This window comes from Engystomops pustulosus, chromosome 8 (assembly GCF_040894005.1).
Source record: "Engystomops pustulosus chromosome 8, aEngPut4.maternal, whole genome shotgun sequence".
Lineage (NCBI taxonomy): Eukaryota > Metazoa > Chordata > Amphibia > Anura > Leptodactylidae > Engystomops > Engystomops pustulosus.
In genome coordinates this window covers 75,861,230-75,876,668 of record NC_092418.1, presented here as the reverse complement: position 1 = coordinate 75,876,668, position 15,439 = coordinate 75,861,230, and the positions used below count along the sequence as shown (strand labels likewise).

The following is a 15,439-nucleotide window of genomic DNA, read 5'->3' as shown; positions in this document are numbered from 1 at the left end:
AAAAGTTAAACCTCGGTGTTTACTTTTTTTTATGAAGGTTTGAACAGTAGTGTGAACTAAGCCTAACATGGAGATATATAATGACAGGGTTCTATATGGTGCAAAGTCCATAAGAACCTACTGCCCGGTCATGTGACTACTAACTCAACTCAAGCATCACCCCTCCACCCCTCCTCACTCCTGGTCACATGACCATTCCACCTCAACAACACCTCAGGTCAAACAGACTGGTTGGTCGCCATAGCAATTGAACGCCTTAGCTCCAGCAGCGGAAGTAGAGTCTGCCCCGGTCCTAACCACGTGGTCATTACGTCAGCGCAGGTTCTGCACACCCCATCCTCCCCGGAATCTATCATGTCCCGGCTGGATATGGCGGCCGGGATATCAGTGCTCCTCTTCATCTTGTTATCCCGGGGTCAGTGCAGCCAAGGTTCAGAGTTCAGCCCCGGACACTCGGCGGGCTCCCTGCCTGTCGGTGCTGCAGCAGCTGATCGCAGGTACCGGCACTGAGAGGGGAGACGTGGCAGATAGAGGGACATTATATACACTGCAAGTGCTAGAGGCTGCTGATCCCTCCGAGCCACCGTAATGTGTGTATATAGTATATTATAGGCCATCACAGGGTTATCCAATTGTACACAACTGTCCTATTCTCTCTTCCCCTTCTATAATGCACCTAATAATGTGGCCTGGATTTTGCACAAGGCCAGGTCCATGTAGCCTTAGACTAAAAGAGAGAGAGAAAATAATGATCGTAATATTAATAAAATAAAAGGAACAACATGATTTGTAATGTCACATCCATAAGGACCAATAGGATAAAACAATGTTATTATTTATTGTGCATAGTTTTGCAGGGGGTTTCGTTTCATTTGGTCACCTCAACTCTAACAATTTAAAATAAAAATAACCAGAAAGTACATACTCCAAAATAATGCAAATAAAAAATACAGCTCATCCTGCAAAAAACAAGAATAACATCATCACAATTTTTTATAATGATTTGATTACACAGTAAAACAAAACAATCTGTAGATATTTGGTAGGATTGTTGGTCATCTATAAAGAAGCCAGGCAATGAGTGTTTAGTTCTCCTGTAGCGCCTCCCTCAGGGGAAATTGAGCACCACAGCATTTCTAATATAGTAAGTGCCTTTGTTATGCACAATTATGTCTTCTACCTAGAATGTGAGGTCTGCATTGTACTTCATCTACATACTGTGCATAGTTGCCTGTACTCCTGTCATTTTCAATGACAATTTCAGCATATTATACCTTTCTTGAACCGAAAAGGGGTGAAGTTTACACAAACTCTATCTGTATATGGATGCTTCTAGGTGGGTTGGAAGAGTTTCCTGTATGGTGTTGAAAGTCTCAAAAGTAGGCTGAGCTGTTGGTCATGAATGGATCCTTGTGAACTTTGTGCTATGGGTAACTGCTCAACCCTGCATTAGTTTATGTTAAAGGTTGTTTTACTTCTGCATAGCTAGAACCACCACACCCGAAACGCGTTAATAGGACTTATTGAGAATATATATGAGAATATTTTATTCTGTTTTTATATTTATAATTTTTATTACATTAAAGTTTTTTATCGGTAGACACAACTTTTGTTTCATTGGATTGTTTATAGCGCCCCATACAGAGCTCTTTTTTTCTGCATATACTTTGATAGCTAGAACCAGGTCATCCTAAATGAAGGGTATACATACCCCAACATATTCCTCAATCACAATGTTCTCTGTGTATAAGAAAACTGTATAGTAGAAAATAGTTTGTGGAAAGTATAAGTATTCATTGAACAATCACATAAAATCCATATTGGTAGGTGACATTGTAGGCTCATTGATCAATAGGAAAGAAGCTTATATTTCCTTGTTTTTTTTCCTGTCAATATGAAATGCAATTTTTTTTTAAACTCTTCATAATTGTATGCTCAATCAGGTACCTGCTGTATGACGTCAACCCACCGGAAGGATTTAACCTACGCAGAGATGTATATATTCGCATGGCTTCCCTTCTTAAGACTCTACGGAAGAGCTCAGATTGGGTGCTGGTTTTACCCCCATGGGGTCGTCTCTACCACTGGCAGAGTCCTGACATACATCAAATCCGGATTCCCTGGTCTGAATTCTTTGATATAGACAGTCTGAGCAAAAATATACCTGTTATTGAATATGAAGAATTCTTGGCAGGTATGTTGTATTACCAGTCCTATTTCTTTAGATCCATCAAAAATACTAGGGAAACCCTTTAAGTATGTCCCCTACTTAAGGCAGTCCCCTACTTAAGGACACCCGACTTACAGACGACCCCTAGTTACCCCTAGGACCTCTGGTATTTGGTAATTTTTTAAAACAAAAAATTTTAAAACCTAAAAGTTCAAATCACCACCCCCCTCTAGAATTGACATAAAAATAAATAAACCGTAAAAACCAAAAACATGTTAGGTATCGCCACATCCCAAAATATAGTAACGGTTATTCCAAATGTTTAACCCAGTAACAGAAAATAGCGCCCATATGTCCAAAACGCTACTTTTTTGCCATTTTGCAAAATGTAAAAAAAATGATAAAATGTGATCAAAAGATTGTACAGCCATCGAAAGGTAGCAATAATCAAAGATCGGCACCTGATCTTGCAAAAAATTACACCTCACACAGCTACGCACTCCGAAGTATGAAAAAGTTATTAGCGCCAGAATATGGCAAAATGAAGAATTTTATTTTTTGTACAGAATTTTTAAATTTTTCAAAAAGTATTAAAACGCATTACAACCTATATAAATGTAGTATCCCTGTGATTGTACCGACCCAAATAATCAAGAAGACTATATTTGGGGCGCACAGTGAAAGCTGTAAATACCAAGCCCAGAAGAAAATGTTGCATTTGGAATTTTTTTCCCTCTTCCCAGTACACGCCATGGAATATTAAATACCGTCACTATGAAGTACAGTATGTTAAAGCAGAAAACAAACCCTCACACAGCGCTTTACAAGGAAAAATAAAGTTATAGATTTTTGAAGGGGGGGAGTGAAAAATGGAAACGCAAAAACTTTGTTAAGGGGTTAAATACCGTCACTAGAAAGAAGAATTTGTTGTGTAGAAAAAAAGCTCTTACGCAGCTTTGTATATGGAAAAATAAAGTTATGGATTTTTGAGGGTGGAAAGCAAAAAAATGGAAATACAAAAATTAAAAAGGGGTTAATTAATTAAAGGGTTAATAAGGTAAAATCTTGCGACGGGTTCCCTTTAAATATTTAAAGTTAACTCCATAGTCTCTTTGGATTTCTTTACTACAAATAATAATGGGCAGAAAGTAAAATTGGTTGATCTGTAAGATGTCTTATGTGAGCTTCTTCCAATTCCCAGAGTCCGGCGGGCCCTTTATTGAGCAGGTGTATGTTCTGCAAGGTTACGCTGAGGGCTGGAAGGAAGGCACATGGGAAGAGAAAGTGGACCAGAGGCCATGTATTGACCAGCTCATGTACTCTGAGGACAAGCATGGATACTACAGGTACTTGCAGCCTCATACAAGCAAATTTAGCCTAGGTCAAGCGTGCCCCTGCCCCTCTATGCACAGGGGACTTGGTATTTTTTCTATTACTTAGAGTCCATATAGTAGCTGTAGCCCCTGAGATCTGTAACGAATTACTTTTTTGTGGAAAGGGGATAGGTTTCCTTGGTGAGACAAACTCTTTAATACCACCGATGCAGCAGGCAGTAGGGATCTAACAGCAGGGAAGACTATTAGAATTAATAATGTAAATACCTAATATTAGTACTAAGGTATTAGTACCTGTCACCAGGAGACCCATTTTTAGCACTCCCCCAGTCCCCACAGAGCACAGTACATACATTGCCAAAGTGTTATTTTATAAAAAATAGGTTTTAAGGAAAAAAAGATATGGTATTGATAGGTGCTATATAACATGTGCTGTGTGACTAGGCACTCGTGCCCTGGGAGAGGCTGGAAAGGGGCAGTCCCCCCACACACACACACACCTTTGGGAAACCGCTCCCATGTGTCCTTTTCAAATATATGAAAACACCCATCACTTGGCTTAGCGACGCCCCCTGCTCCTCTACAGCCAACCCCGGGTGAAGGGAAGTTATTCATATATTTGAAAAGGACACATGGAGGAGCGGTTTCCCAAGGGTGGGGGGGGGAACTGCTCCTTTCCAGCCAGTCCCAGATGACGAGTACCTATTCACACAGCAGATGCTAATGAAAGGTACAAAATAACCTATTTTTTATACAAAAACACTTTGGCTGTGGGGTCTCCTTGTGACAGGTTCCCTTTAATAATACATACATAAAAAGGGCCTGTTGCCTGCTCATGGCAGGACAAGTATAAAGATTACCACTTCTGGATGATGGTGTTTGAATTTGCAGAGGATGGTTCTGGGGCTACGAGGAGACCAGGGGTCTGAATGTCAGCTGCCTTTCAGTACAAGGATCTGCTTCTATCATGGCGCCAATACTACTGAAAAACACCACTGCCAGGTGAGCAGACATATTCCCCTGTACATGGAGCGTTAGTGGCTCTTCTATCAGTGTGGCTAACAGCTTGTCTTCTCTGTCTGTAGGTCTATCATGTTGGACAGAGCTGAGAACCTTCTACATGATCACTATGCAGGAAGAGACTATTGGAATGTGTGTATATGAGAAAATACCATTCAACCTGGATATCCGTGTTGTGAGCCTATATTTATGTGTGTGTATATATATCTATATGTATGTTTAGCTGTAGGCGCCCTTGTACTGTGTCTGAAAGGGGAATTACATGAGAATGTATGAAAAAGGAGCTTTCTAGATCGCACAATAAATAAATGAGGTTGTCTCCTGGTGGTGCCTTTACATATTGGGTGGACACTGGCCAAACCTACTAACCACATGAATGGGGCAGGAGGAAAAAAAAAAGTTTTAGGATCAATCAAAAAAGGGGTGAGGGGATCAGATTTTAGCAGGCTTCATGCTTTGCTCTTAAAGGGATAGAAGTAGCTGCCTGTGGTGTCTGGTAACAGTTTAATCCGTTGCGCTGTTCAGTCTGTATGGGGGGTGAGTGAATAGACATTTGATGGCTGTCACATATAGAAGGCTTTCTCTGAAGGGGTTTGCCATGTGTGGGATATTGATGACCTATCCATAAGAAAGGCCATCATTATCATATTGTCTCACCCCCGACCCTCTACATAGGGATGCATGGCGCACGGCGCCGTAATACGGGAAAAGATAGGACATGTCCTATCTTTTTCCAGGGGAACGGTGCCTCACGTGTGCTGCACCGTACCGCTCCCTTAGGGCGCCGTGAGACTTTGCCCTCTATGGGGGATGTATATTGGCTGTATATACGTCGGCCATATATACGTCCCCCATGCGGCAGTGTGAATGAAGCCTAAGGGAAAAATAAAAAAGACACGGCTTGGAAGGCAATGAAAAATGGACCAAAAATGTATCTCAAATGACAAGTTTCCCCTATTCTGTGATCACTGGGTAAGGTCATTGCCCCATATGAACACCACCGAGGTGTTTAGACACTACATTTATCATGACATTTTGGTTGTGACATACAACACTGAAACCTGTACCATAATATATAGACAGTTAAAGGTACAATGGAAGAGATTTAGTGTCTGAGGTAAAACTCTTCTAGTTGCTCAGGGAAACCAATCAGAGCTCAGCCTTACTTTTATAAACAGCTGTGGGTAAATGAAAGCTGAGCTCTCATTGGTTGCCACAGGCAGCTAGAACACTTCTGCTCTCAGACATTTCTGATAAATCTCCCCCAGAAAGTCAATAGTGTCTTAAGATGCAGTCAATTTGTCATCCAGCAGGAAGCACTTGGATAAATTTGGAAACTCTTTAGATTGTAGAGTCCAAGTTTACACTTTCTACTTGAATATGAGTGGTGAATCTGCCTCAATGGTTTTTGTATGGGCTGTATATGAAGGTGAATGACATTTTAGACTTTTTACAATTATTTTATGTGTTAAAGTTTCAATAGAATATTGATGTCTTCCCATTTATTCTTCTTATATTGGGCTGCAGACACGGCGCAGTATGGTGTTTGCCAAGCATCTGAGGATCGTGGGGGATGAGTTTCGGGCCAATTTTCTTAAATCTAGTGATGAAGCAGATAAAACAATATTCAATGAAGATTGGACAAAAGTAAAGGTAAATAAAGTCTTTGTTCTTAAAGAGTTTGTCCCACAAAGAAAGTTGGGCCCTAATTTTCTGATCGGTGGTGGTCTCAGTGATGGGACCCCCACAGATCTAATGTACCTCGACACACACAGGCTGCTCCAGTCATCTCGGGGTGTGACAGGGGTACATCGGACCCCAGTTCTCAAGATCACTAAGAGATCACCTGTGGATGGGTCATAACTTGCTTTGTTGGACAACAAACACAGTTAATATGTGAAGTCTGCTCACCAATCCATGCAGGTTGGTCCGTGCTGTAGATCCCTCCTGGACTGGAGAAAAACAAACTTCCAATATCAAGGTTGTTTGATCCAGCAAACAGGACACATTCACCCGATAATTTTCAAAAGTAATACTTCATGCTTTATTTGTAGACCATAGTTGTGTCATAAAATCCAATGTATAACAGTTTAAAAAGCCGATTAGCAACGCGTTTGAAATACACTATGCGGACAACCCCTTTAATGGTCATAACCCTTTTATGACTGCCAAATGGCTATATACGTCCTAATTGCACCTACCCAAGGCAGATAGCAAGTGCATAGACGTCATGGATGTGCAATGTGGCACCTAGAAACTCCTTGGGGAGAATCTCTCCTTAAAGTCTAACATGTCATAAAAATAACAATGAATTGTCAGGATATGCAAAGCTGTAATCTAAAGAGCAAAATTTGACCTGGACAAGTCAGGACCCTCGCTCACGAAAGGGTTGAACCGGAAATTTGAAAACACTAATGTTTGAAAACACTAACACCAATGTTTCTTTTATAGCAAAAGCCTCGGGAACCACTTGGGGGACATTATCTTGGTGTTCACCTTAGAAGAAAAGATTTCATTTGGGGACATAGAGAAGATGTTCCCAGCTTACAACGAGCAGCCGAGGAAATTCACAGTCTTCTAAAGAAACTGAAGCTAAAGAAGGTGTTTATCGCCACAGATGCCGATCGACAAGGCAAGTCTTCAGCCGTAATCTGTTTATTTTTAGGATCTGTTCTTATTATAATAAATATGATGACATTGAGCATAGCCATTGCTGACAGTTGTATCACTTGATGCCATCCAGTGAGTATCTAAAGACATATACATCAGGTATACGTTGTGTGGCCTCACACAGCCCAGCAGCTGGACTAGGATTCCTCTTCTTTCTGATTTCCTAGTCAGCAAAACTTTCTTCTGCTCATTATGTATTGAAAGATATCAGAATTGAACAGATTTGTGTTTGCATGCTTTCCTAACCATTACATATTGTGCATTAGGATGGCAGACTATTTCTTAGTTGTGCTCATCATGAAATTATTTGTGAAATAACCAGCAGGACCTTTCACCACCAACTCCAACTTTTCCCTTTCTTTGTAAGGTGCCGTTCCACTGATTCCAGCAGAGATTTTTTTTTTTTTTTTCATTCCCAAGATTCTATTTTTAAGAAATCAGTGTTATTAATTTTGGTACCAAATTTGCTAATTATACTATCTGTTAGACTATCCTTTGTCTGGAGCAGACAGCCTGGCACCGCCAACCTGCCAGTTGACTAAACTTACTTTTGGCACCCAATGTGCTAATTAATTGTGGGAAGTATGCTTTTATTTTACACACTTGCTAAATGCTGGAACTAACATAATGCCTGTCTGTGGATTGACCCCTTTCCGTATACTGGGGGTCGATCCACAAGCAGGCACCATCTTGGTAACAGCATTTAGCAAGCGTGTAAAATAAAAGCATTTTTATTAATCATACAGTAATACTTCACATTCTCCCCCTAACCCTTTCCCTACACTATGGCATTTACCCTAGGCTGAAAAGCAGGGTAGGGATTCTTTACCAGTTTGAGATGGGCAGAACCTTGTGCTCAACCCCTCTTTGTTCTTGGACTCATCTGCCAGCCAACCTCCACCTGAAGTAGGACTTGTAGGATTCCGCATATTCCCTTAAACCAATTAGCAGAAAACCATAGAATTTGATATTGATATACATGAGACTCCAGTATTTCACATGGTACATGGAGGAGGAACGTGATGTATTCTTTCCAAGGCTGTGTGGAAGATGATGTTGTCTTGGAGGTCATAGCATGCAGACGCCATCCTGTATAGCTTCAGAATATGAAACTGAGTTATGTTCATTACAAATGTTGACTTTTAACTTCAACCAGAAAATATAGTCCTATCTGTAACAACTGCACTGGTTACTCTAGAAAGGGTGGAAACTAAAGAAGAGTGAGCTGAAATCTGTGAAGCAGTTTCTATTAAATGATGCAAAGAGATGGACTTGATGAGGTTGTGCAGGATTGAGAAAGACCGTTGTAGTGTAAGCATATACAATGGAGAGTAATGTTTCTCAAAACTTTTTCTTAGATCTTGAACAGCTAAGAAAGTTGATTCCTGAAATGGTAAGGTTTGAACCCACTTGGGAAGAGCTGGAGATGTACAAAGACGGAGGGGTGGCAATCATAGACCAATGGATCTGTGCACATGCCAGGTAACGTACTTTGTGTAATAGAATATAATTGCACCTAGAAAACTTTATATGCACCCTGACAAGTATTAACTGGTTGGAACGTATTGGTAAATTGACGCTAGCCAAAACGCTAGGGAAAAAAACAGGAAGAATGTCGCTGCCATTAATTTGACAAAAGTTTTTGAATTATTCAGTACATGAAGTTCCCGGGTTACGTACAAGATTGAATTTGTATGTAAGTCAGAACTGTACATCTTATAATTGGAATAACAGCCAAATTTTTTTTTAGTCTCTGTGACAATTAGATTTTTAAAATGTTGGATTGTCATAAGAACCAGGATTAACAATAAAGCTTCATTGCAGACATTATTCATAACTGTTATAGCTGTTTATTGTAGCCTAGGGATAAAGTAAATTACCAATTACTAGAGGTCCGTTTGTAACTGGGGGTTGGGTGTTCTTACGTAGGGGACCACCTGTACCAGTATTCTGTAGTAACCCTCTTGTGATACTTCCCAGATACTTCATTGGTACCTCTGTCTCTACCTTCTCATTTCGCATTCATGAAGAGAGAGAGATTTTAGGCTTTGATCCAAAGACAACCTACAACCGGTTCTGTGGTGACAAGGAAAAGGACTGTGAGCAGCCCACACACTGGAAAATTGTCTACTAACCGCGATAGACACTTGCCCTAGGGGGGCTTGTTACTTTCTATGGTTGTATGGTTTATGCTGTCTAGTTCGCCGTCGGATGTTATAATTGCTCTCTGTTAGAGCTTTCGTAGGCATAGACTGTATGCTGCAGCTGTTGTGTCACACAACCAAACATTGGAACATTGAATATACCTTAAGAAGAGAACAGAAAGATGAAGTGTATGTCAGAAGCTGCTCATAATGCACAGGGTCTGTATTCATAGACTTTTTATACAACCGTCACTTTTTCTGTTTTTGTTTGTTTTTTTTACCTAGAGAATTTTGTATTTTGTGTAACATTTTAAGTAATTCTTTATCTTTGCCCACATCCAACCAATGCCAACTTTGTCTGCAGACATCTCCAGTATTATGATAAAAGTGCCATTTATGTTGTATTTTCCCCTCTAGATGTGTGTGTTCTTCTTCCATGGAACAGTACACAGTTTTATTTACCTATATGTTCTATGCAAATGAAATGAAACATTCTCTATTTTACAGCAACGATAAATAAAATGACACTATTTTTTTAAGTTGAACTGTGAAGCAGTAAATTTGTTCCGTTTTTTAGTTCAATAAAAATCTTCTATGAATTGTCTTTGTTTTATTTAATACTAGGTGAATGAAATGTTGCAGTTATGAAGTTATTTGGGTGGTATGACTTCGTCTGAAAAGCAAAGAATATAGAACTTTGAAATTTGAGAATTTTTAAAAAATGTTTGCCAATTTTTCATAATTACACTCAAAAGAAATCATCCCAGTTTTTCCACTAATTTTAATTACAATGTGTGACGAAAAAACAATCTCAGAATTACCTGGGTATGTTAAGGTGTTTGAAGGTTATAACCACTTATAGTGACACTGGGCAGATTTAAAAAATTTGGGCTTGGTCCGGAAGCCCTAAAGTGGCTTGGTCCTTAACCACGCCAAAAGTTTTGAGAATGACGCAAATATTATATTTTCACATGATCTGTTGCCCTCTGGTTTTTATGTGTGTTTGTCAGATGTTTTTATCACATACAGAAATACAAGTGCAATCATATTATGAGGAACGAAAGCTTTTATTGGCAGTTACAATGAGTTAATGCAGCAAGTCAATATTTGCAGTGTTGACCCTTCTTCTTCAGGATCTCTGCAATTCTCTGCAATTCTTCTTTTGTCAGTACCCTCAAACTGACAGTGACGGGGGTACTGACAAAGAGGATGCTAATTCGGGATGCTAATTCGGGATGATGTCGGTCTTTCTATTTCGGAAGAAGAAGTAATTAGGTAACTAAATAAATTGAAGGTTAGAAAATCGTCAGGGCCGGACTGCAGGAGTGCAAAAGTCCTTTGAAGGTGTCCGCAGGAACTTGGTCCTTTCTTCTGTGAATTATTTAATAGTATGTCATCTGCTGTGGTTCCTAGTTTATGGAAGACGTCCTGTATTATACCAGTGCAGAAGGTTAAGGCTCCAAGAGAACCAAATGATTATTGCCCGATAGCATTAACCCCAATAATCATGAAGGTGTTTGAATGTTTCATCATGAGACATCTGGCTGGAGTAGTTAAATCATATCTCGACCCATATCTCGCATGCCAAACTCGTTTGGGTATGTAGGATGCGATTCTTCACTTACTTCATAAGGTTTACCTGCATCTGGACGAGCCGGGGTCTGAGATTAGGATAATGTTTTTCGACTTTTTGGTAGTGCTTTCAACAGAATAATCCCAGAGCGTCTATGCCATAAACTAGGTAAAATGGGGGTTGGAACTGGTCTAATCCAATAAATCTTTAATTATCTGACATTAAGACCACAGAAGGTGCAAAATGGAAATACTGTGTCAGATGTGGCTGTGAATAACATTGGGGCCCCGCAGGGGACTGTTCTTGGCCCGTTTTTATTTACTATTTACACTGCTGACTTCCAAAAAAATGTAAGTCAATGTTTTTTTCAGACCTACTCGGACGACACTGCCATAAAGGGTGCATAAAAGAGGGTGACTTATCAGAGTATAGGTCGACCATTGACTTGTTCTCGGAATGGTGTGACTTAAACGCATTGGAATTGAATCTGTCAAAGACCAAGGAAATGGTGATTAGTTTTTGAAAGGAACGGAATATTGATTGTGTGCCAACGCAGATTAGGGGTGCTATAGTGGAGCGGGTCTCAAACTATAAGTATTTGGGCATCTATCTGGATGACAAGTTGTTGTGGCATAAAAAATCTGAGAAACTGTATAAGAAGGCGTCCGGGAGACTCTACTTTTTAAGATCCCCTAAGTCTTTAAATGTGGACCGTAGGATGTTGATGTCCTTCTACCAATCTGTAATTGGGAGTGTCCTATTCTATGCGGTAGTGTGCTGGGGAAATAATGTACGTGTGTCTGACGCAAACAAATTTAAGAAATTGGTTAGGAAGATGAACTCAATTGTTGGCTCTAAAACGGAAGACTGGGAGTCCGTCCTGTGTGTATGCATGCTCTCCAAATTCAAGTCCATTTTAAGTAATAAAGCAAATCCATTGCACAACATACTAATCGGACAACGCAGTACGTTCAGTGAAAGGTTCCTGCATATTAAATGTAGAACAAATCGATTTAAAAATACTTTTATACCTAGGGTAATTGGGTTGGTTAACTTGGGCAAGTGACTGAGGTTATCTTAACGAAGGCCTGTGCTTTTTTACTTTTTAAATTTTTTTTTAACCCTGGTAGGTGCTTTGTTTGTATTGTATTATATGCATGTTATTATCCCTTATTGTTCGTATATGTATAACTGTGATTATGGATGGAGCAGTTGCTGTTGTGACAAAATTAATTTCCCCTATGGGGACAATAAAGTATTCTATTCTACTCTCTCAATCAACTTCTGGACCAAATCCTGACTGATAGCCGTCCATTCTTGCACAATCAATGCTTGCATTTTGTCACAATTTGTTGTTTTTTGTTTGTCCACCCGTCTCTTGATGATTGACCACAAGTTCTCAATGGGATTAAGATCTGGAGAGTTTCCAGGCCATGGACCCAAAATCTCTATGTTTTATTCCCTGAGCCATTTAGTTATCACCTTTGCTTTATGGCAAGGTGCTTTATGGCAATGCTGGAATTGTTGGTCACCAAACTGCTCTTGGACGGTTGGGAGAAGTTACTCTTGGAGGACATTCTGGTCCCATTCTTTATTCATGGATGTGTTTTTAGGCAAGACTGTGAGATAGCCGATTCCCTTGGCTGAGCAGCAACCCCACACATGAATGATTGCAGGATGCTTTACAGGTGGCATGAGACAAGACTGATGGTATCGCTCACCTTGTCTTCTCCGAACAAGCTGTTTTCCAGATGTTCCAAACAATCGGAAAGGGTATTCATCAGAGAAAGACTTTACCCCAGTCCTCAGCAGTCCACTCCCTGTACCTTTTGCGGAATATCAGTCTGTCCCTGATGTTTTTTATGGAGAGAAGTGGCTTCTTTGCTGCCCTTCTTGACAACAGGCCATGCTCTCACTCACACCTGCCTGCTGCCATTCCTGAGCAAGCTCTGCGCTGCTGGTAGCCCCATCCCGAAGCTGAAACACTTTTAAGAGACGGTGCTTGCTAGTCCTTCTTGGGTGCTCTGGAGCCTTTTCAGCAACAATGGAACCTCTCTCCTTGAATTCCTTGATGATGCGATAGATTGTTGACTGAGGTGCAATCTTTCTAGCTGCGAAACTTCTCCCTGTTAGGCCAGTTTTGTGCAGTGCAGTGATAACTGCACATGTTTCTTTAGAGATAACCATGGTTAACAGAAGAGAAACAATGATGCCAAGCACCAGCCTCCTTTTAAAGTGTCCAGTGGTGTGATTCTTACTTAATCATGACAGATTGATCTCCAGCCCTGTCCTCATCAACACCCACACCTGTTAATGGAGCAATCACTGAAACGATGTTAGCTGATCCTTTTAAGGCCGGCCTGCAATGAAGTTGAAATGTATTTTGGGGTAAAAGTTCATATTCTAGGCAAATATTGACTTTGCAATTAATTGCTGTTAAGCTGGTCACTCTACATTCTGGAGTACAGGCAGTCCCCTGGTTACGTACAAGATAGGTTCTGTAGGTTTGTTTTTAAGTTGAATTTGTATGTAAGTCGGAACTGTATACTTTATAATTGTAACCCCAGCCAGAACTGTCTCTGTGACAGTTGGATTTTAAAAATGTTGGGTTGCCATAAGGATTAACAATAAAGCTTAATTGCAGACACCTTTGATAACTGTTATAACTGTTTATTGTAGCCTAAGGCTAAAGTACAGTAAATTACCAATATCCTGGGGTCCCTTTGTAACTAGGGGTCGTATGTAAGTCCGCCTGTATATGCAAATTGTCATTATAAAACCTAATGCATTTGTATCATTCTCAAAATTTTTGGCCATGACCGTACAACCTTCATCCACATGCTGCAAGTTTTGCATTATTGTGTTTCACCTTTTGGTTTTAATATTCTGCACTGCAAAGGTTAACATTTTCGAGACCTGCGTCTATCTTGCAATGTAGCCTCATGAATAATCACCTTGTTAGGAGGCATTTCTGTGACATATTACAAGGGACCTGATCTCGTGTGACCTCATCCTTCAAGATTTTCTTTTATTTACTCTTAAGAGGAACCTGTTATAAAGTACTGTGGGCATGCAATACCAACAGAACGGGTGTCAGACACCCGCAGGCCAAATCCGCCCAGCTCTTGCTCACTGCGTCCATCCGCCAGTCAGTGAGTACTCGGATACTCAGACAATCAACCTACTAGTATGTTTTGGAGTGTGGGAGGAAACCCACGCGAACACGGAGAGAACATACAAACTCTTTGCAGATGTTAACCTGGATGGATGATGTCTTCACATCTGGTGGCTTCAGAGCCAGCATGTACAGCCACAGCACAACTGCTACTGTTTCGAAGGAAGGGGGAAAGGTAAGTAGATGGGGCTTTTTTGTTTTTTTTTCCATGTGGGGCACTCTGACTATTGGCTACTGTGTGGAGGCACATACTTGCCATGGCAGTGTGTCAGCTGATTTAACCCCTTACGAGCGCTACCAGTTTGCATGTTAAGGCTCAGCGTTGGTCGGATTTTTGGGGGGTAAAAATGTAACATTCAAATATTCTATTTTTTTAAGAAAAAGTCACTTTTGCCATTTGTCTTCTTTCTATTTCCAGAATTTTTTTAACGTTTGTTCATTTTTTACATATTTTAGACAGTTTAAAGTTTAAGTAGCAAGTTCTCAAATTGCGTGCACTACCCCCTCCACCAAACATGCGTGCACTACTACCCCCTCCACCAAACACTCTTGCACTATTACATCCTCCACACACGGCATGCACTACTACATCCGCCACACCGTGTTCACTACTAAATCCTTCACACACCGCGTGCACTACTACATTCATTAAGTGATTCACTAAGATCATGCGTCCAATTTGCTGTGTTGCTTCCCCCGCTGAGGTCCGCCGGAGTTCACCATCTTCCCGGTGCATGTGAGTGCTGATCTTGCTGATTTGGTTTTTAAATTCCGTGTTTTGTTCAAATCAGTTGAGTTGTCCGATATCCATGCCCCCCAATTTGTGTCGCATGCAAGCCGGGGCCGATGCGCCACAATCCGATCACGTGCGCCAAAAACCTGGGGCAATTCAGGGCAAAACTGAAAAAAAAACCTGACGAAATTGCAGTGTTCAGACCCTTAGTAAATGTGCCCCACTGTGTTCGCTACTAGATCTTACATATGTCATGACATGATCTGTCATGACATAGATCACTGTCACTGGCCAGTCTGCATTGACTGGCCAGTTTCAGCAATCGACATTGCAGGACCAATCAAATTAGGTGTTGCCTTGCAATCCCCACCTGCCCCGTACACTCATCACCCTGTCGCGAGACATGCTGACGTCAGAGAAGAAGAAAGTGTCACTGCGCTCAGTGTCTCATATATATCGTCCGCAGATCAGGAAGGAGTTAACAATATCTTCAGCTTTGTCTATATAATGTCTTCACTATATCTACAGTATATGAAGATAAGGTAATAAAAATACACTCACCGGCCACTTTATTAGATACACCATGCTAGTAACGGGTTGGACCCCCTTTTGCCTTCAGA

General features: G+C 40.7%; 1 protein-coding gene across 1 annotated transcript; it reads left to right on the top strand.

The window, feature by feature from the left end:
• Positions 1-220: 220 nt before the first annotated feature.
• POFUT2 (protein O-fucosyltransferase 2) lies at positions 221-9,937 on the top strand. Its single transcript, XM_072121290.1, has 9 exons — positions 221-497; positions 1,944-2,194; positions 3,372-3,516; positions 4,396-4,506; positions 4,590-4,656; positions 6,052-6,177; positions 6,976-7,156; positions 8,553-8,676; positions 9,175-9,937. The coding sequence occupies exons 1-9, from the start codon at positions 355-357 to the stop codon at positions 9,326-9,328; spliced, it is 1,302 nt and encodes a 433-aa protein (XP_071977391.1). The 5' UTR covers positions 221-354; the 3' UTR covers positions 9,329-9,937.
• Positions 9,938-15,439: the final 5,502 nt, after the last annotated feature.